This window comes from Rhinatrema bivittatum, unplaced genomic scaffold, assembly GCF_901001135.1.
Source record: "Rhinatrema bivittatum unplaced genomic scaffold, aRhiBiv1.1, whole genome shotgun sequence".
In the NCBI taxonomy this organism is placed as follows: domain Eukaryota; kingdom Metazoa; phylum Chordata; class Amphibia; order Gymnophiona; family Rhinatrematidae; genus Rhinatrema; species Rhinatrema bivittatum.
In genome coordinates, this window is record NW_021820355.1 from 1 (window position 1) to 23,471 (window position 23,471).

Sequence of the window (23,471 nt, forward strand, 5' to 3'; positions counted from 1 at the left end):
TGTAGGGTCTTGCCAAGACCCATGTCATCACACAGGATCCCATGCAGCTTATATTTGTTCAAGAAAGAGAGCCAGTTCACGCCATTCTAGAAGATCAGAACATACGATGCTACATCTTACCTGAAAAATGAGCTGCCTCAAGGTAAAGAGGCAGCTGAGACACAAAGTGTAGATTTGTCCCATTGCTTTAGCAGTAGATACATACCTGCTGGTATTTCCTGAGCTCAGCCTTGATAGGTACAGGGATCTTGTAGCTCTCTAATTTTCTACCATCTAGTAGTTGCTCCAGGAAGTGGCGCTCTCTGGCCTTCTGGCGAATAAGGTCAGCAGACATGGCAGGAGGGTCTGGTATACCAGCCTAGTATATAAGGGGGCAAAAAGCAACAGTCCATAAAGCACTGCATAATCACAAATTGTTATTTTTATTTTTTTAACTTTAGACACTCAAAGGACAATGTGACAAAGTATATGCTTTAACTACGTAGTCCTACCTCTAGGGGCAGCAACCGGATGAGTGTAGCAAAACACTGTGTGGCCATAAAACGAATGCTATCGCTGGGGTCACTCATACGGCCCAGAACAGGTACCACCAGCAACACTATGTAGGGCACAATATCTACATCCAGCTGCTCTATGACAGCTGCAGGTATGTCTGTCAAGGACAGTCCCACTCAGAAATAAAGACAAGATTTGAATATTTTATTGATGCAGCATACATGCATACATCTTTATTACATACGATGTGTGTGACAGAACTACATGCTTTTGGAAAACAGCTTTAAAGAAATTAACAAATTGGACTAGAGATGAACTGGAACCAACATTTCCAGAACTGAAGCTGGCTTGTGAAGGATACAGGCCAAAGCCTCGAATGGCGCCTTCTTGCTTGTTGCTGTCATCAATAGCAGCGAGCCAGGGTAGAACGCTTCCAAGAAAACGGTTCATTGTCTCCAGCACTGCTATCTTGCTGAAGACTCCAACACAACGTGCTGCCATGTGACGTACTGCTGTGTATGGGTGATGCAGGCAGGTGAAAAGATGGGGTAGATGTTCCAGTAGCTACAGGGCATAAATGGACACATTTGAAGAAAAAAAAAAAAAAAAGGTCCTTGAACTCTAACAGTCATCTTGACAATGCTCTTCTCAACTTCACTGTGGAGATCTAATACCATTTGAAGCATTATTCTACTCCTTTGATAAGTACAAACTGGTAGATTAACAAAGTATACAAGCATGCAGCCATCTCACCAAAGGTCTGAGTTCAGGAGCCATAGCAACAGCCATAATTTCCAGTACTTGTAGAGAGTTTATCAATTCTTGGGCTGCATCATCTCCCCTATCCAGCTGGACCTGCCTGTCTAAAAACCATTAGGACAGTAATACACTTTCATTCACTGGAACACAAATGACGAAACATATCTGCCACTTTATGCAAAGGACATTATGCTACTGGTTATATAGAGAGAACTGACGGCACACATGCAATTTTTTCATTAAGCGTTGCTTGCAAATACCATACACATGTGCAAGAACCAGTCAGTCAATTTGATGTCTGCGCTCGAAATGAACATATACTATGAAACAATGAATAGAAATTCGGTATAAAAATACTATTCATTTTGCACCACTGCTGTTCTTTTGTGAAACTTCCAAGTGCAACAATACAGCTAAATATAAAACTATCGTCAAATTTTTTACATCAGCAGGGAAGATGTCAACACTGCCTGTTGTGCACTGCTTAAAATTGTTTTTTACTATAAGTAAAAAAAATTATATACAAATATAAAAGAAAAAAATATTACTCTGATGGGATTATTTAAAAAAAAAAAAAAGATTAAGTGTAAACCAGTTGATTTATTTAATTTATTTTTATACATGGCGAACTAAAAATTAACTGAAGCTAGTGGCACATTAGGGCAGGTAAAGTACACATTTCAATGTTATGGTTTAGAACAAGGACAGCCAAAGTGTGGGCCATGGGCCTCAGTGAGCTGTGAAGGTACGGCAGGTGTACTGTGAAGCCTTTAAAGTTTAAAATTACCCCAAAATATTTAATTACTTTAATATATAATCCAAAGTTTTATTTTATTCATCTGATCTAGTTTAGCATATATCAAAATAGGTTATCTTTGTAAAAATTGTTATCATGATATCTAATCCTTTCAAATTTCAGACAGGGTTACAGTGTCCTTAAATTTGGGGATGGGCAATTTGCAAAATAGCTGGCAGTATCATTTATATTTTGGGACAACCATCAAGATGACCACTATAGCCCTTTAAAAAATAAAAATAAAAACATTCAACTCCAGATAAGATTCTGCAGCAACTCAAGATGGTAAAAGGGCTTATTGCCATGATTGTCAATACAAGACTTAACATTTTTAAAACAAATCTGCTGACAGTTGAGACAAAGGCTAATGTGTTGGCACCACTAAACTTATAACAAGCTTCATAGTTTACCTTCATCAACATCTCTCCATGATTATAATGCAACAGCAAACGGTCAAAGCAAACATACCAATGTCTTGTTCATCATTCACCACGGCCTTCAGTGGTCCCACGGTGTTCTCCCACAGATATGGCAGAGATCTGGTCATTTCTGAGCCAAAGTGTTTGGCAATTGTTGTTAAGGAGAACTCTGCCCCTCGTCTCTGAATAAGAAATGGCTTCTTGCTCTGAAAACAAATGAAAGGGGATAAAATAAAAGGAGCCCTCTTACCAACATCTATATGACAGAGCTTCAGTTCTCTCATAACTCTGTACCTCATCATTATCACAGCTGACAGCGCTACCAGGTGGAAGCTCTGTGGAGGAGTTTTTGGGGGTTCTCGGGGCCTGGGCCCCTCTTACTGGTGATGGCAAATGCTGCCCTTTGGTGGCGGTACAGAGTAATGATGCCGTGGGTTTTGCTGACCATGTGCTGCATGCAGTCTTTGTCCAATGTACTGCCTAATAACATGAGGGCAACAAAAACAGAATACTGGTCAGATGCAAACACAGTTCTAAGCTGCAGAGGAAACATGTATGATGGCTGCTGCAAATACCATTTTAAGTTTAGAAATTCAGACACCTAGATTCCACAGTTTGGTATTTTGTAAGTCACTTGATGAAAAAAGAAAAAAGCATGTCAAAGAAAACAATGTGTAATTCTAGTGATAGTTGAGATCTACCTCTGGCAGTTTCCTGTGTGAAGGGTATAGGGCAAGCAGAAGAAGGGGTGACTGAGGAGTCCACACAGGCAGAGGCACAAAGGTTTTTGAGGATCTTCGGGTTTGGGCACGGCGAGCGTCCTTTACACTGTTGTAGCAGCTTGGCTATGAAAGCAGCAGCATAACTCTGGATCAGGGCATTTTCTTCTCAGCTTGATGGTCTCCATCAGAGGCCTCACCACTGGGTTGAGCTTCTCAGGGAGCACTTGCAGGTTAACGACTGCACAGGCTATGAACATGTGCACACGCAAGTGCAGGTTCTGCCATTCTGTGCTGGTTTCAGTCACTGTTGCTTGGGCTTGTTGCCGTTTACAGTCTAGTGTCTGCCATTGTTTGGACTTCACATTCAAACCAGCTGTTGACTCTGTAAAGACGCTGGTTACCTAGAGAATAAAGGAGGGGAAATTATGTAATCAAGTATACTGTTCAATTTACTGTGGTTTTAAAGAGGACAATTTGCCCTTTCAATTAGGTTCAAACATACAGCAGGTAAAGTATTTAACATGTCACCATTTAATTAATTCATTAATTTAATTCATTATCTCAGTAAATATATTTCTTTAGGTGCTACTGACATGAACTTTTTACCAGATGCCTATAACAACCCAAGTAAGCCATGGATACAAAGAAACAAAACAAAAATAAGTAACAAATAAGTACAGAAATCAAATTATGTGTAACAATGTGAAACGAGGGGAAAAGTAATGAACATCTTAAGAAAAACATAGAAGGGTAAGACACCAGCTAAAATCTATCAGTAAATTGGAAATCAATCCTGCCCTTTGTGAGTGCTAATTAATATCAGCTACTTCAGTCCCAACTGGACACCTATAATAAAAGGTGACGTATTACCAAGGTGTCACAAGAAACATCTTATCTAAAAACCATGAGCTCTCTGAAGATCTTCACAACCATATTGTTGTAAACATACTGATGCCATTTTTACAGAAGGATTTCTAAACTTTTGAATGTTCCAGCAGTCACAATCTGGAAGTGGAAAGAACATCATTTTAGCATAAAGGGGCCAGGTGCTCCTTGCAAAATTTCAAAATTATCAGAAGAGTTGTCAAGAGTCAAGGACGGCTTGTGGAGAGTAACTCAACAATTGTAATTCACTCAACCACCTTGCCCTGTACACACATTCACCACGCAAGACTCCATTAAAGAAGAAAGCAAAACAAAACAAAAAAAGCATATTTAAGCTTGTTTAAAGCTTGATGCACATCATCTACAAAGCCTGTGAAATACTGGGAGAATATAGTCTGGTCAGATGAGAATACAATGGAAATCTTTGGATGCCATGATTCACACATCACTTCAAAAATATACCAACAGTGACATTTGCAGGTTAACATCATAGTGTGGGGCTGGTTTTCAGCAAAGATGCTAGCAGTGTAGAGCAGAAAAGGCCCCAAAGAGAGGGCATATTATGTTTATTATGTGATGTTTTTACAGATACAGTGTTGGTCGGCTCATGTAGGAGCCGCCCCTGCTAGTTATATAGCGTAACTGAGTGCATTCGGTCAGAGAAAAGTGCAAGTCAGCAGAGTGAGGGATCACAGTAGAACAGTTAATTAACAATGCGACGAGTGGATGAAATGCGGAAAACGCGTGCATACATTAATATACTGTATTTACGTTTCTGCAGCCATAAATCATTTCTGCTTTTCTGACGTGTAGCTTTAGCACTCACCATATGATCATTGCGTAAACTAGTTGTAGCATTTAGCTCATCTGCCTCTGATCGAGTGTACGACACGTGTCATGTTAAAGTTAACGCTCCGGCTCGTTAGTGTAATGTTTACAATGTGTGTTACATAAATGTTGCCATATGATAGTGTTTGTTTCTGTTACTGATAGCTGGTGAAAATTTCAAGTTATTAAAAGCTTTAAAAATATATTTACTGAGAAAAATGGAGACGTTCAATACTTATTTTACCCACTGCATTTAATTAGGTTCTACACTTTTTAAATATCTTAGACCTCTGAAATATTAAGAATGGGCTGACAAAATATTTGTGTGCATCTTTCAATGGTGCAGCACAACAAGTATTTATGAAGACAATATCAGAGATATTTAAATATGAGAATTCTGCAGTACCAAAATATAGCAGCGTTGTTCAATTTGTACCAATATCTTGAAACAGCAACACTGTTAACTTCATTGACGTCCAAACTTGGAAAAACTCTGCACACTGCTACAGGTTAAGCAGCTAATAATGTATGTTGTGACATGAATGAATCTTGTAGAGCAGTTTGTCATGTTACACAGTTTAAAAAAAAACAAAAAAAAAACTTGAGGCTTTGTTCAGGCTATCAGTTCAAATCAGACTGAAAGCATATCGCAAATCTGATTTCACTGAATGAATGTCCACATTATATGTAGCAAATGACAACATCCATTTTTGTATCAGTATTGCAGTCTTCACCTGCAGTTTAATCCACAGATTGCTATAATGTATATTAAAAAGTAGTTTATGTGAGCGAAGCAATCTATTATGTTCAATAAAGACTTTCTACCAAACAATCAAGCAAAACCAATATTTACGGTTTAAACAGCGTCTGCAGAAGACCCTGCGTGTACATGAGCTTTTGACAAGAATGGAAGTTGTGCAAATCAATGAATATTTGTAGATCACCTTCTGTGCATTTGCTGGTATTAATGAGAAATTTAAGTCCATAGAAAGTTAGCGGATGTTAGCATGTACACTAATGCCACAAAATGTCTTGTAAATGACTCCAGAGGTGTTGCTGGGTTACAAAAACAGCATTTTCAGTTTTATAAGTGTTTATTTCGCACTAGCTTTTACATAATATGTAACAAAGAAGATATATTTACACACAAAATTAACAGAGCTTTGCAGCTAGCTACCAGCCTGTCATCATGCTAACATCCGCAAAATGTCTTTTAAAGAAGATCAGAGGTGTTACTAGGTTCCAAAAAGGGCATTTCTGGTTTTAGAAGTGTTTATTTCTAACAAGCTTTTACATAATATATGAGAGACATGTATATAAACACAAAACAGAGCGGTGTTGGAGAGACCACTGATGTCACAGTGCAGCTCTATTCTGATCGACTGTCACCCCCCACCATTCAAAAACAACAGGGAACAGATTGTGACTTTTTAACCTCTTATGCCACGTTCACACCAGACCCCATGCACGAGATAGCGGCGAGAGGTTGCCATGTAATCCCCATGGAAGGACGCGTTGTGGCACCACAAAAGTCCAAGAAATGCAATGGACGTGAATAAAGCGATTTGAGCAATTGGCAAGTTTGTGGTGCAATATCTTGTTGCATCGCGTCACCCTCTTCCCCAAGTTGAAAAATCTGAACTTTTTCGTCTTGTCGTGCTGCGATGACCAATAAGGGACTGGATATATGAAGTGACGTGGAGAGTCTGGAGTTATACTTGATGTGGACATGTCCCGTCTCTGGCAATCAGCCTGTGAGCAGGACTTATGTCCCTTTGTGCTTTATTTAACACAATTATGACGAGTGAGCAGCAGCCAGTTTTTTTTTTTTTCCACATGCGCGCGAACGAATCGTCCATGAAGATAATTTCATTAACTACACAGATGTTAATAAAACAAATGGTGACTGGTTAATAACAATTATGACAGAGTTGGAGGAGAGAGCAAGGAACTGCAGCAGCAGCCAATTTTTTTTCTTCGTTCACGTGCAAAGGCGACAGGAGGTCCTCAAATGGATCCTAGAGAGGAAGAAGTACTGCTGAAAGCGGCCGTCATCCAGATGCAGCTCCTGCAGCAAATGATGAATTGTGGCGTCCGGTGTGAACGCGGCTCAAGCAGAGTGACACACTGGGCGATGGTGGCATGTCCATCTCCAGGCGAGGGATGTGAATTTGTAGCGTAACGTGGCGTCCAGTGTGAACACGGCATTAAAATATGTCAAGGATGGCCATCTATGAACTTGTCCAAGGTTTGTGCCCTAGGAATGTGTCCCTGTGAATTTGAAGACGGGCAGTCTTCAAATTCTGAAGAAATTCTGAATTAAAAAAAAAAAAAAAAAAAATGCTCAGTTTTGTCCTTTGTCTCCTGTCTGCAAAAAAAAAAAAAAAAAAAAAAGGGGGGGGGGGGGAGCATCCTGCCGAGTGTTTGAGCATAGATCTGTAAAGACCACTGGAGTGGACACCAGCCTGCAGAAAGTTGACTTACATTTTTCTTACAATCCTTCAACAAGTGTATTTTATAAGGTAATAACATTTGGTAATTCAGACATATGAAACACTATATTGACTGAAATGGTAAATCAGAAATAATCTGTTTGTTTTTTTTGTTTTTTGTTTTTTAAATCAAAAACACTGAAATGTCTCGACCGAAATGAGACTAAACTACATTCAGTTCTCTTTTGACAAAAACTACACTAACATTAACAGACTAAGTCAACTACAAACATGACTAAATATGACAAACTAAAAATGACATTTGACAAAAGACTAAGACTAAATCAACAACAAAAAAACAAGTGACAAAATTAACACTAGTTTAACATTACTGCCTAACGCGACTTGTGCAAAGGGCTCTACTTAAATCACAGTGTGTGTTAATGTGTGTAGTGTATTTGCAGCTGATCTTACCAGGCTGTTTGCTTGATCAATGGTGAAAACACTACAATTCAAATGATCTTGGATGTCGATATGGGCTTCAGATAGCAGGCCAATGAGCTGTTTGCACTCATTCTGCATGCGTGTGAAGGGGATGGCAATTTCATCATAGTACAACTGCTCAGACAAAATGGCAAGAAGACGAGGCTGCACCATAGCTGACACCTGCTGGCATTCCTGTTAGGAAGAGATGCCAACATTTAAAAGCCAGTGGCCAGCTTTCAAATGCCTGACAGCATGACATAATCCTGGAATTTGTAATGAATTCACAACAGACAAAACCCAAACAAGTTCTTACCTTCTGTAGTGCAGCCCACTCACAAAGCACCAGAGCCACAGCGATACGCTGCAGCGCCGACTTGGAGTCAAGGTGGAAGAGCAACAGCTGCCCCAAAGACACTGCTGGTTGGATTTTCTGAGATGCGGCATTGAGCTGAGGGTCACAAATGCATCTACACAGAGCCCCAAGCAATCTGGAGAAGAAGACCGCAAAGAAAATAACTGCAAGGACTGCTGGCATTCTGCAACATTTCATCTTGCAATTCAAGTTTTTTCAGTTCTTGAGAAAAAAAGACAAGTGATTCAACAACAAGGTGTCAATTTCATCTAATGACACATTAAACTCTGAGCTTATGAAGGATTCCATTCACTGTAATGAAAGTCGAGTGGGTCTGAGCTTTCTGCAGCCAAGCACGTGGAAACAAAAAGAATGAGAAGTGGCCTTATGCAAGGATCTAACCCCAAAATTCTCCCTGGCATGGCTGTATTACATAACAGATGCTGAAGCTGATTGTGGCCATTCTAGACAATGCTCGTTATCCGTCAAGCAACTCCACAGCAGGTTTCAGGTACATCCAGGAAATGGCTGGGGCACAGAGAATATGTGCCATCTACTTTTGATGGATGCTGCTTCTGGTACACATGTGACTGGGCAAACCAGGTGGCACTTTACATCATCAAAAACTGACAATACGGCTCACCGGACGTCCAATGCTCTATGTATCACAATATTGATACATTTAAGTGCTTTATACTGCTTATATTACACTACATGTAGAAATTGTAGTGTGTGCTGAAGCAAAGTGGGGTTTTTTTTTAAACTCACCAAGGGTGTGCTGCTGTTTTTAGCTTCTGCCTGTGCCACACTAACAGCCAGATGATGCATACAAACTTAAAAGCTTAAATATTTTTCTAAAACTCACTACAGATGTGCTTCTCTTGTTTGTTGCATCACCAACATGCTGTATCAGAATCAGAATGTCTTTATTGTCCCATAAAGGGAAATTAGTGTTGCAGCAGGAGCACACAAAAGACAAGGTACACAAAGACAATAATAAAATTAACAGTAAAAATAAGACCCAATTAAAAGTCTAAAATCAGACATAATAAAAACAATCATATTAAAAAGCACCATACACATACAAATGTCAAATGTTCAATCCAGAATTCATGCCAAAACACTATGAAGTATTGCAAAAGTGCAATGTGCAAGTAAGCAATAGTAGTGCAAGAAAAGCAAGAGCACCTAAGGTCTAATTGCCATTAAGTAATAAAATTGCACTGGGAATAAATGAGACCTGAAATCTTTTTGTCCTCTTCATAGGAGCCCTAAAACGACAGCCCGAGGGCAAAAGCTCAAACTCTTTTTTTTCCAGTGGGTGAGTAGGACAATCCAGAATAGCATTAGCCTTTCTCAGGACCTGTCTGTTATAGATAGACATTACCCCGGCCTGCTGACTTCCTGAGATTTTTCCAGCAGTTTTGACAAGACTACCGAAATGACTCGTAAGACACAGCAAGACAACTGAAACTCTTAACATGATCAGAACTGCTGCACAAAACAGCGGACTAACTGCTCGGCACTTCCAGTGCTGATATGTTGAAAATATGGGGACGGAAATACCAGTATGTGTACTGAATGTCTTATATCAGTGGTCCAATAATAAACAGTATAGACCCCTACTTTTCTGCATAATTCAAATCACCAATTCATCATTACAATGTACATTTAACTAAATGTTTGCCACCAGTGACTCCCCCCACCCGAAAAAAACAAAAAACAAAAAAAACACAAATTCTGAAATTGTACCAGCTCTGTATGTAGAGACCCAATGACAGGAACAAATGCAGCATGACCAGAAATGATAACTAAACACGTTGCAAGGCTTACGAGGTCTGTTAGAAAAGTATCCGACCTTTTTATTTTTTTCAAAAACTATATGGATTTGAATCATGTGCGCTTGCATCAGACAAGCTTGAACCTTCGTGCGCATGCGTGAGTTTTTTCACACCTGTCGGTTGCGTCATTCGCCTGTGGGCAGGCTTTGAGTGAGCACTGGTCCACCCCCCTCGTCGGATTTTTATTGTCAGGGAATGGCTGAGCGACTGCCGCTTTGCTCCATGAAATTTTTTCAGAAACTGTGCAGACAGCCAGATGGAAACCATTCTGGAAGATTCAGATGGCTTTCGGTGAAGATTCTATCGGTATCACACGGATTAAGGACCATTAAAACTGGATTAAAAACGGCCCACAGCGGCGGAGGGCGCACCGCGCCCCGAGCGGCCATCGACAGGCTGGAACGAGCAGATCACTTCCAAATTTAAGGCTCTGTTGATGCAGGACGTCGTGTGACTAGCAGAGAAGTTTCAGAAGAGGTCGGGATCAGCACTTTATCGGCACATTCCACTGTTAAAGGAGATTTTGTAATGAAAGACGTGCGGACAGATTCGCGCGTCGGGACGCAGCTGCTCATGGCGCGGGACAAACACCTCCATGTTGGAAACCATTCGTAAGATTCAGACGGCTTTCGGTGGCTTGTCAGTCGAGTGAGTATCCGAGAAATTGTTTAACAGCTGGGCATGTTCCAACTTGTCCTGTGAGACTTCCAGGAATTGTGTGCAAAACATGTAAAATCGTAGCTGCCTCGTACACCCGTTGCTACATTTATTTGCGCACGCCAGCGGCTGAAAGACAGAGTGTGCACAAACATCTAACACCACTCGTTTCACACTTAGAAAATGTGGCCATTCACACTATTAACACGACAGTCAGCAGAATCACTGTCATGCTGACAGTAAAATTTGTCTAAGTGCCCCACAAGTGTGGCTTTGGTGTGTGTGCTAAACTGACAGGACCTGTGGCTGCCGACAAAAGCAGCTGTGGAGATCTGTCGATCTGGACATCCCAGCTGGGCAACAAGTACCATGTTTGGACGAACATGGACGAATGGACATGTGGCAGCAGATGGACATGATCAGAGCACATTGCTTCTCATTCATATCATTTCATGACCGTACGTCAGTGACCATGGGTCATCTACAGAGGAACAGACGGATCTTATTTGTATTGCCTGCTTGATAAATGGTTTTTTTTTTGTTTGTTTTTCTTTTTAAATGCGTCCATGTCCTTTCTGATATGAAGCAGTTTCCCTGCAGCTTTCACAAGACGGCAACGATAGCTCAGTGGTAAGGTTTCTGACTGGAAATCTGAGCTTTTGGAAGGCGCGTGTTTGATACCCATGGCTGGCATATAATTTTTATTTTTCTCTCAACCACATCATGCAGTCGCTGTGAAAAGCTGCCGTGTTCCCGCATCCCGAACTGTTGCAGCATGTAATTCTTTTTTCTTCACAGCAGCTGCGCAATGTGTAGCCACATCGTGCAGCTGCTGGGACTGTGTTCCCACGTGCACAAACAGTCACACCAGCATCGTGCACGCCTACCCATCGACGCAGATGTTTCATGGTGCGCTCATACGAGCTCTACTGCCGTGAGTCGCCCTGGAGTTGTACGCATTCGCACTATGTGCCCTTAGATATTCTGAGATTCAACTGCAGTGATAAAGCCAAGATATCACCCAGTGTTACTGGGGAATCATAGTTTTAGGCAGCGAGCCATCCTGCCGTGATTTGGACGTTCAAATTTCAAAAAAGGCAGCCGATTAAAACAGTGGCTGTTGTGTTCAAAGTCGTCTAAAATGCGCAGTTTACCAAAGGAGCCATCTGTGTGTGTGCGTGCGGAGTCAACTGCCATTTTTTGGGTTGTCTTGATTAGAACAACTTGACTTTAATTAAAGTAACATAACCAGAAGTTGTCTCTGGCCTTTTTGGTCTTCAGTTGTATGCCAACTTGTCATTACAAAAACCGAATGACACTGACAGCAGTAATAAATGTTTATGACACCTTCATGACTGTCATGTAACAGTTATGACAGTATCATGTCACTATTGTGATGATACCTTCAAGTAAAGTGTTACCAGAAAAACTTTATAAGCTGTTATCTTTATTATTCATTTTAAAAAGGTCAAACTTATTTGTGAAAGATGGGACAAAAATGGCTCTTTTGACAGTAAAGCTTGCACACCACTGACCCAGACTGACTCCAAATATTAGTAAATTAAGTACTTTATTTATTTTTTGGTGATTTTCATGCCATTTTGGAAATGCTCTCCGTCTTTAAAATGGTACATGTACTCGGGGCGGGTCTGCCATCTGGTGTTCAAGAGACGACACTTCAGCCACTCACCAAATAAGGGCACCAATTACATGTGTACAAAAACATGTATACCATTTGGTTCTTTTACATTTGCGCAGTTTCAGCATTCTAAAGAGCTAAATTCTGAGGGGAGAGAGAGAGAAAATTTCAGAATCTACATCAGTGCAGAGTTTATGGGTACAGAAAGAAGTAATGTGCCAGCTACAGGGGGTTTAGACAAGCACATGCAATGAGTTGGAGTGAGTTGAGTCAGTCACAGGACAGGTACAAATTTGTGGAAAGTTGAAAACCATCACCAAAGAAAAGAAACCATTACCTGAAAAAAGTAACATTTAAACAAGGTAAGAAAGGCTACAGATTGCATTAACAACAGTCTCAGGCAGAAAAGAAAATATATTAATATTGGGGAATTCACATACTATAAAACATTAACAATATTCCAGCAATAAAGCTCTGCAAAATAAATAAACCATTTGTGAAATTCAGGAATACCTTTCAACACTATTTTCTTGGTCTTTTATACAAACTTACTTGGCCGCTATGAGACGAGCACGAAACACCACATAGTCCCTTGTCACTGGGTCATCTGTCACCGTCTCTGCACCTGCTATATACTCCTGGACTGTCGCCTTCACCTGATTGGTCCCTTGGCGATTCTTTCCCCCAGCCTTATCCTGTTAGTCAAAACATTAACCAACCAGATTAAATTATGCATCAATGGAACTGCAGTCCAAACATTTAGCATATGATGGCAGCAATTACACAGCGCATGTCAAGTACCTCACAACCCCAATTTCAATAAAGTTGGGACATTGTGTAAAATGTAAATAAAAACAGAATACAAAGATTTACAAATCTTCTTCAACCTATATTCAATTGAATACACCACAAAGACAAGGTATTTAATGTTTAAACTGATAAACTTTGTTTTTGTGCAAATATTTGCTCATTTTGAAATGGATGGCTGCAACACATTTCAAAAAAGCTGGGACAGTGGTATGTTTACCACTGTGTTACATCACCTTTCCTTCTAACAACACTCAATAAGCCTTTTGGGATCTGAGGGCACTAATGCTTGATGTACGACTTCAATTGTTTCAACATTCCGGGGTCTCCATTGTCATATTTTGCGCTTCATAATGTGCCACATTTTCAATGGGCGAAAGGTTTGGACTACAGGCAAGCCAGTCTAGTACCAGCACTCTTTTACTACGAAGCCACGCTGTTGTAACACGTGCAGAATGTGGCTTGGCATTGTCTTGCTGAAATAAGCAGGGACGTCCCTGAAAAAGACGTTGCTTGGATGGCAGCATGTGTTGCTCCAAAACCTGGATGTACCTTTCAGCATTGATGGTGCCATCACAGATGTGTAAGTTGCCCATGCCATGGGCACTAACACACCCCCATACCATCACAGATGCTGGCTTTTGAACTTTGCGCTGGTAACAATCTGGATGGTCTTTTTCCTCTTTTGTCCGGAGGACACGACGTCCATGATTTCCAAAAACAATTTGAAATGTGGACTCATCAGACCACAGCACACTTTTCCACTTTGCGTCTGTCCATTTCAAATGAGCTCGGGCCCAGAGAAGGCGGGCGTTTCTGGATGTTGTTGATGTATGGCTTTCACTTTGCATGGTAGAGTTTTAACTTGCACTTGTAGATGTAGCGACGAACTGTGTTAACTGACAATGGTTTTCTGAAGTGTTCCTGAGCCCACGCGGCAAGATCCTTTACACAATGATGTCAGGTTTTGAATGCAGTGGTGCCTGAGGGATTGAAGGTCACAGGCATTCAATGTTGGTGTTTGGCCTTGCTGCTTACATGCAGAACGTTCTCCAGATTCTCTGAATTTTCTGATTATACTATGGACTGTAGATGATAGTATAACTTTTTGAAACGTGTTGCAGGCATCCATTTCAAAATGAGCAAATATCTGCACAAAAACAAAGTTTATCAGTTTGAACATTAAATATCTTGTCTTTGTGGTGTATTCAATTGAATATAAGTTGAAGAGGGTTTGCAAATCATTGTATTCTGTTTTTATATACATTTTACACAACGTCCCAAATTCATTGGAATTTGGGTTGTATTTGTGAACATTCAATAACAGCATGTTGGTTACTGCCCATGCAACAGCACAAATCACTACTCATTTACTACTACTAATTTGAGCTCACAATGTAACAAATGTGTGGTTGCAATCTAAATGAATCCATCTCCCTTTCTATACAGTAAATACATTAAAGTACATATGCAGCAGTTTATGCTTTGTCAGTGTTTAAGTGGGTATTCTACAGTAAATTTGGCTCACATAAAACCATTGGCCACTTACTTAACCTATGGAGTTCAGTCATAATCCAGAGAGCATACTGACCATAAAACTGTAGTCATTAGTTCCTCTAAGCTGTTCTTATTTCCAATTCTTTTCTGGATCAAACATCCAGGCTGCGGCTGAAGGATTCTTTCATCTTTCCACCGCACCCATCATTAATAAGTCACCTTAGATTTAAGAGTAACAAAGATTTAGCCATTTCATTGTCTTGGTTGTTTGCATGAATTATATTTTGTTCTTGTTTTTATGCTAATAAAATAAAAAGGTGACTGTTGCACTCATGCCACAAAGTCTGTTACAAAATCCAAGCAAGTTATTATGCCAATATTTTGTTTTCATACTACATTCTGCTTCTGTGGCTTTAAAGCCAATTAAATATTATCAACTATAAATTGAACAAATGACCCTATCCCTACCATTTTATTAAATCCATGCTTAGGCTCGCTTAGATTTTTACTGCAAATGAAAACAAGCATAGACAACAAACATGACGTAGTGGCTAAGAATGTAGAACAGACACACACAGAAAGCATCACTTATAGATAAGAGATACAACCTTGGACCGTGCCTTCACCTCCAGCAGCATGTTCAAGTCTATTGGAATGTTTGAGGCCTGCATCATGAGACAGAGCCAGGCACCCATCCACGGACAACTTGCTGCCACCACATACTGTTGAGGGGCCCCGAGCAAGAAGCTCCATCCACACCTACACAAAGGGGACACACATTTCCAAAGCAAGCTCAATAAGGTCATATCAACCAAGAGATTTATTCAAGTATCAGAGTCCTAAGGACAATGTATAATTTCAAACTTCTTCATACCCAACGGCAACTTAACAGTAATCCCACTTAGTTCAAGGGCCAAGCATGATCCAATCAATCTGAAGAGTGTGATCATAAAGACTCCAAAGAAAATGTATAGTTTAGACTATATGCTCTAATTTTTGTAAAAAGTGATGCAAATTATTGGTTAATAGGGTTTTAAAAAGGAAGAGTTGGCACCATCTCTCATGCTTAGCTGCCATGTTATAACATATGCTATACAGTTGATTTCCTGATGATTTCCATGATTTTCCTTTATAAATCATTGGTTGTTTGGATCAGCAATTTCAGTTAAATATATCATACAGCAGACAAACACACTGATATTTGAGAAGTGAAACGAAGTTTATAGGATTTACACAAAGTGTGCAATAACTATTTAATCAAAATTAGGGAGGTGCATAAATTTGGGCACCCCTAACAGAAAAAAAAAACCATCAATATTTAGTAGATCCTCCTTTTGCAGAAATAACAGACAACATGCTTCCTATAACTTCCACTGAGGGTCTGGATTTTGATTGAAGGTATTTTGGTGCAAGATGGTACAAAACATCTCAGGTTTGTTGGTTTCCGAGCATGGACAGCCCACTTAAAATCACACCACAGATTTTCAATAATATTCAGGTCTGGGGACTGAGATGGCCATTCCAGAACATTGTACTTGTTCCTCTGCATGAATGCCTTAGTAGATTTTGAGCAGTGTTTAGGGTCGTTGTCTTGTTGAAAGATCCAGCCCCGGCGCAACTTCAACTTTGTCACTGATTCATGAACATTGTTCTCAAGAATCTGCTGATATTGACTGGAATCCATGTGACCCTCAACTTTAACAAGATTCCCAGTACCTGCACTGGCCACACAGCCCACAGCATGATGGAACCACCTCCAAATTTTACTGTAGGTAGCAAGTGTTTTTCTTGGAATGCTGTGTTCTTTTTCAGCCATGCATACCGCCCCTTGTTATGTCCAAATAACTCAATTTTAGTTTCATCAGTCCACAGCACCTTATTCCAAAATGAAGCTGGCTTGTCCAAATGTGCTTTAGCATACCTCAAGCGACTCTGTTTGTGGCATGTACGCAGAAAAGGCTTCCTCTGCATTACAGCATCATACAGCATCTCCTTGTGCAAAGTGCGCTGTATAGTTGAACGATGCACAGAGACACTATCTGCAGCAAGATCATGTTGTAGGTCTTTGGAGCAGGTCTGTGGGTTGACTATGACTGTTCTCACCATCCTTCGCTTCAGCTTATCTGAGATTTTTCTTGGCCTGCCACTTAGGGCCTTAACTAGTACTGTGCCTGTGGTCTTCCATTTCCTCACTATGTTCCTCACAGTGGAAACTGACAGCTGAAATCTCTGAGATAGCTTTTTGTATCCTTCCCCTAAACCATGATGTTGAACAATCTTTGTTTTCAGGTCATTTGAGAGTTGTTTAGAGGCTCCCATGTTGCCACTCATTAGAAGAGATGCAAAGAGGGGAAACATTTGCAAATGGCCACCTTAAATACCCTTTCTCATGATTGGATTCACCTGTGTAAGGAGGTCAAGGGACAATGAGCTTACCAAACCAATTTTGTGTTCCAATAATTAGTGCCTAAATATATTCAAATCAATAAAATGACAAGGGTGCCCACATTTATGCACCTGCCCAATTTTGTTTAAATAATTATTGCACACTTTCTGTAAAACCTATAAACTTCATTTCACTTCTCAAATAGTGTGTTCATCTGCTATGATATATTTAACTGAAATTTCTGATCCAGACAACCAATGATTACAACCCCTGGCAATAATTATGGAATCACCGGCCTCGGAGGATGTTCATTCAGTTGTTTAATTTTGTAGAAAAAAAGCAGATCACAGACATGACACAAAACTAAAGTCATTTCAAATGGCAACTTTCTGGCTTTAAGAAACACTATAAGAAATCAAGAAAAAAAAGATTGTGGCAGTCAGTAACGGTTACTTTTTTAGACCAAGCAGAGGAAAAAAATATGGACTCACTCAATTCTGAGGAATAAATTATGGAATCACCCTGTAAATTTTCATCCCCAAAACTAACACCTGCATCAAATCAGATCTGCTCGTTAGTCTGCATCTAAAAAGGAGTGATCACACCTTGGAGAGCTGTTGCACCAAGTGGACTGACATGAATCATGGCTCCAACACGAGAGATGTCAATTGAAACAAAGGAGAGGATTATCAAACTCTTAAAAGAGGGTAAATCATCACGCAATGTTGCAAAAGATGTTGGTTGTTCACAGTCAGCTGTGTCTAAACTCTGGACCAAATACAAACAACATGGGAAGGTTGTTAAAGGCAAACATACTGGTAGACCAAGGAAGACATCAAAGCGTCAAGACAGAAAACTTAAAGCAATATGTCTCAAAAATCGAAAAATGCACAACAAAACAAATGAGGAACGAATGGGAGGAAACTGGAGTCAACGTCTGTGACCGAACTGTAAGAAACCGCCTAAAGGAAATGGGATTTACATACAGAAAAGCTAAACGAAAGCCATCATTAACACCTAAACAGAAAAAAACAAGGTTACAATGGGCTAAGGAAAAGCAATCGTGGACTGTGGATGACTGGATGAAAGTCATATTCAGTGATGAATCTCGAATCTGCATTGGGCAAGGTGATGATGCTGGAACTTTTGTTTGGTGCCGTTCCAATGAGATTTATAAAGATGACTGCCTGAAGAGAACATGTAAATTTCCACAGTCATTGATGATATGGGGCTGCATGTCAGGTAAAGGCACTGGGGAGATGGCTGTCATTACATCATCAATAAATGCACAAGTTTACGTTGATATTTTGGACACTTTTCTTATCCCATCAATTGAAAGGATGTTTGGGGATGATGAAATCATTTTTCAAGATGATAATGCATCTTGCCATAGAGCAAAAACTGTGAAAACATTCCTTGCAAAAAGACACATAGGGTCAATGTCATGGCCTGCAAATAGTCCGGATCTTAATCCAATTGAAAATCTTTGGTGGAAGTTGAAGAAAATGGTCCATGACAAGGCTCCAATCATGTCAACGAGCAGATCTGATTTGATGTAGGTGTTAGTTTTGGGGATGAAAATTTACAGGGTGATTCCATAATTTATTCCTCAGAATTGAGTGATTCCATATTTTTTTCCTCTGCTTGGTCTAAAAAAGTAACCGTTACTGACTGCCACAATCTTTTTTTCTTGATTTCTTATAGTGTTTCTTAAAGCCAGAAAGTTGTCATTTGAAATGACTTTAGTTTTGTGTCATGTCTGTGATCTGCTTTTTTTCTACAAAATTAAACAACATGAATGAACATCCTCCGAGGCCGGTGATTCCATAATTATTGCCAGGGGTTGTATAAAGGAAAAGCATGAAAATGATCAGGGGTGCCCAAACCTTTGCATACAATTGTATATCGTAGAATCTAATAGACGCTGACCTTCTTTGACCTTTTATTTGGAGACCAAGCATTCAATACGGTCAAAACTATTCCATTTATTTAATCGTATTAGCTCAACCAATAATTATCACTTTTTCCAAAATTGGAGAAACTAACTTCTGTCCCCTGCACAAACTGAGATTTGCTACCATTTTTTTCCCTGTTTTTACCCAATAACATTCAGTCATAGTCCTACTGCTGTCGGTCATAGATAGTCCATCCTGGGATGGGCATCACCGATTTTGTGTGGGCCATGCCATACTGAGGGTGGATTGTAAGTGCCATTTAGTCCCTTTAAGTGTTACTCAAAATTGTGTACAGGCTCATGAACTCAAAAACAACAACAAAAAATAAATAAAAATACACACATACACCTTTATGGTCTGCTCCTTTCTCTGCCCCTAACCAAGGCAGTCTCTCTACATCTGGAGTTGGTCTCGAGGTGCTTGACTGCAGTTGCCCACTGCTTCTAGTGGTTGGATTGTGTCAAATTATAGTGCATCCAGAAAATATTCATAGTGCTTCACTTTCTCTTCATTTTGTTATGTTACAGCTTTATTCCAAACTTGAGTAAATTAATTTTTTCCTCAATTCTACTCACAAGACCCCATAATAACAACATGAAAAGTTTGTTTTTTAAATTTTTTTTGGAAATTTATTAAAAATAAAAACTAAGAAATCACATGTACATAAGAATTCACACCCTTTGCTCAATAGTTTGTTGATATGCCTTTGGCAGCAAGTACAGCCTCAAGTCTTTTGGAAGATGCCACAAGCTTGGTGCACCTATCTTTGGGCAGTTTTGTCCATTCCTCTTTGCATCACCTCTCAACCTCCATCAGGTTGGATGGGGAGCATCGGTGCACAGCCATTTTCAGATCTCTCCAGAGATGCTCAATCAGTTACAGGTCTGGGCTCTGGCTGGGCCACTCAAGGACATTCACAGAGTTTGGAGTCATTGTCCTGTTGAAAGATGAACCGTCGACCAGTCTAAGGTCAAAACGGCTCTGGAGAAGCTTTTCATCCAGGATGTCTCTGTAACATTGCTGCATTCATCTTTCCCTCAATCCTGACTAGTCTCCCAGTTCCTGCCGCTGAAAAACAGTCCTACAGCATGATGCTGCCACCAATGCTTCACTGTAGGGATGGTAATTGGCTAGGTGATACAGCGTGTTGCCTGGTTTTCTCCAACATGTCACCTGGCATTCATGCCAAAGAGTTCAATCTTTGTCTGATCAGACCCTGAGAATTTTGTTTCTCATTGGTCAGAGTCTTTCAGGTGTACATTTTGGCAAACTCCAGGAGAGCTTGCCAGTGTTGCCTTGTCACAGAGGACAGGCTTCTGGTCTGGCCCCCACTGTACCATACAGCCTGATTGGTGGATTGCTGCAGAGATTGTCACTCTCCACAAAGGAATGCTAGAGATCTGAGAGAGTGACAATTGGGTTCACCTCCCCTGGACCTAAGGACCTTCTCCCCAATCGCTCAGTTTAGACAGGTGGCCAGCTCTGGGAAGAGTCCTGGTGGATCTAAACGTCTTCCATTTACCAATGATGGAGACCACTGTGCTCACTGGGACCTTCAAAGCAGCATAAATGTTTCTGTACCCTTCCCAAGATTTGTGCCTCAAGACAATGCTGCCTCAGAGGTCTACAGACAATTTCTTTGACTTCATGCTTGGTTTGAATGAATGAATGAATGAATGAATGAATGAATGAATGAATGAATGAATGAAAACTGTTTATTTCGAACATTTGATACAACAACAATTACAAGATAGATCAGTAAAGACAACAACAAAAAAGTTCCTACTGTGTACCCAACATGTCCGAAAAGGGGTAGGGTGAAGCATCAGCTTATTTATCCCTACCCCTTCTTCCCCACAACCAGTAATACCCTTTGCCACATATACACATAGATTCCTACACACCTAAACCGATATCAATATATATATATATACATACATATATACACACACATACATATACACATATACATATACACACATACACATATACATATATACACCTACACATATACATATATACACATATATATACACATACATAAATATACACCTACACATACCTACTTACATACAAAATACTATATATTTACAAGCCGAAGCAAAAAACAAAAACACCCTAACCCTCATTACCCTTCCTCCTCCCTATACCCAGAAAAAACCATATTTTTGTACCGCTGTTTGAACTGGTTCATGCTTGGACATTGCTTGAGCCCCACTCCCAATCTGTTCCACATCCTCACCCCACAGACAGAAATACAGAAACCTTTTAATGTTGTTCGTGCCCACTGATGCTTTAAATTAAATTTCCCCCTCAGACTGTAATCCCCTGATCTGTTAAAAAACATATTTTTAATATTTGCTGGAAGTAAATTGTTTATTGCTTTATACACAATTTGTACTGTTTGAAAATGAACCAAGTCTGTGAATTTTAAGAATTTGGATTGTAAAAATAGTGGATTTGTATGATCTCTATAGCCAGTATTATGAATAATTCTTATAGCTCTTTTCTGCATTACTGATAGTGATTGTGTTGTACCTTTATAAGTATTACCCCATACCTCTGCACAGTACTGTAAATATGGTAAAACCAGTGAGCAGTAAAGAATGCGGAGTGAGTTGTGGTCCAGAATATGTTTCGCTTTGTTTAGAACTGAAATGCTTCTTGACAGTTTACTTTGTATATGTTTTATATGAGTCTTCCAGTTTATCTTATCATCTATTATCACCCCCAGAAACTTATTTTCATGTACCCTTTCAATATCTACCCCCTCGACTTGTAACTGAACCTGTATGTCTGTATTACAATAGCCAAATAACATGTATTTTGTTTTACTTAAGTTTAATGATAATTTGTTTCTGTCAAACCATATTTTCAATTTTCCCATTTCTATACTGATCCTCCTCAGTAACTCCTGCAAATCCCCCCCTGAACAAAAAATGCTTGTGTCATCTGCAAATAATACTAATTTTAATATTTTGGAAACATTGACAATATCATTTATATAAATTAGAAACAGTTTTGGACCCAATACTGACCCCTGTGGGACGCCACAAGCATTGTCCAAGCATGATGATGTATATTCCCCCAACTTCACAAACTGTTTTCTGTTACTTAAGTAGCTTCTCACCCAGTGCAACACCAACCCCCTAATCCCATACTGTTCAAGTTTATTGATTAATATGTCATGATTGATTGTATCAAAAGCCTTTTTAAGGTCTATAAATATTCCAACTGAATGTAATTTGTGGTCTATGGCGTTTGTAATCTCCTCAACTGATTCTATTAATGCAAGTGATGTTGAACTATGTGCTCTGAATCCATATTGACTATCAGTAAGTAATTTATGTTTATTTATGAATTTGTCTAATCTATTATTGAATAACTTTTCTAATAATTTGGAAAATTGTGGAAGCAAAGAAACAGGTCTATAATTTGTGAAGTGGTGTCTATCCCCAGTCTTATACAGCGGCACAACCTTAGCTATTTTCATTTGATTGGGAAATTTACCGGTTTGAAATGATAAGTTACAGATGTATGTTAATGGTTCTACAATCCATTCAATGACCTGTTTTACCACCACCATATCAATTTCATTTAAATCGGTAGATGTTTTATATTTACAATTATTCACAATGTCTATAATTTCATTTCCATCCACTGCTGTGAGGAACATACAGAACATGTTTGTGCTCTGACATGCACAGTCAACTGTGGGACATTATATGTAAACAGGTGTGTGCCTTTCCAAATCATGTCCATCAACGGAAGTTACCCCAGGTGGACTCCAATTAAGCTGTAAAACATCTCAAGGATGATCAGTGGGAACAGGATGCACCTGAGCTCCAGCCTTTATTAATTAATTAAGCTTCATGGTAAAGGCTGTGAATACTTATGTACATGTGATTTTTAAGTTTTTATTTGTTAATAAATTTGCAAAAATCTAAAAACTTTTCACACTGTCATTATGGGTTATTGTGAGTAGAATTTTGAGGGAAAAAAATGAATTTAATCCATTTCGGAAGGCTGTAATGTAAAAAAAAAAAAAAAAGGTGGAGAAAGTGCAATGCTAAACTGGTTTGGAGGGCAGCATAATGGAAAGTCACCCCGAGGGATCATTGTCGCCCAAGGCCGAAGGCAACAATGATCTCTCTCAGTGGCGGTGTGTTTCTCCAGGTTACTCTGGAGTTGCGTCAGGAAGGGTAACTGGCACAAAACTTGTGCCAAATGCCAATGCGGAACTGGCTGTATCCGCTGTGGCAACACCAAACAAAACGGGAGCAGCCAAATGGACAACAACTAAAAAAAGGTTGTAGATATGTCTCAGCAAGTACTATAGAAAGAATTTCAGTTATGTTGTCGTCTCACTTACCCATTTGCTTAAAATGACAACAATTCTGGACCTTGAACCTCAATACAGACTTCAAGTTTAAACAGAAGTCAAAAATAATTTCACGAGACCTTGTGAGCTGTAGTCACGCAGTAATTGTGCCTCTGTACTCCACCAAATAAAGC

General features: G+C 39.7%; 1 protein-coding gene across 1 annotated transcript in view; it reads right to left on the minus strand.

Annotated features, from left to right (window-relative positions):
- Window positions 1–5: 5 nt before the first annotated feature.
- Window positions 6–23,471, minus strand: part of LOC115081561 (TATA-binding protein-associated factor 172-like) — a gene marked incomplete at its 3' end in the record, with an annotated part of 34,937 nt that continues 11,471 nt past the window's right edge. Inside the window, 15 exon segments of the mRNA XM_029585989.1 lie at window positions 6–86; window positions 206–358; window positions 492–652; window positions 867–1,059; window positions 1,249–1,358; window positions 2,519–2,675; window positions 2,764–2,835; window positions 2,837–2,949; window positions 3,171–3,357; window positions 3,359–3,592; window positions 7,811–8,014; window positions 8,136–8,310; window positions 12,864–13,006; window positions 15,224–15,349; window positions 15,351–15,374. Coding sequence (XP_029441849.1) covers window positions 6–86; window positions 206–358; window positions 492–652; window positions 867–1,059; window positions 1,249–1,358; window positions 2,519–2,675; window positions 2,764–2,835; window positions 2,837–2,949; window positions 3,171–3,357; window positions 3,359–3,592; window positions 7,811–8,014; window positions 8,136–8,310; window positions 12,864–13,006; window positions 15,224–15,349; window positions 15,351–15,374 — 2,133 coding nt within the window.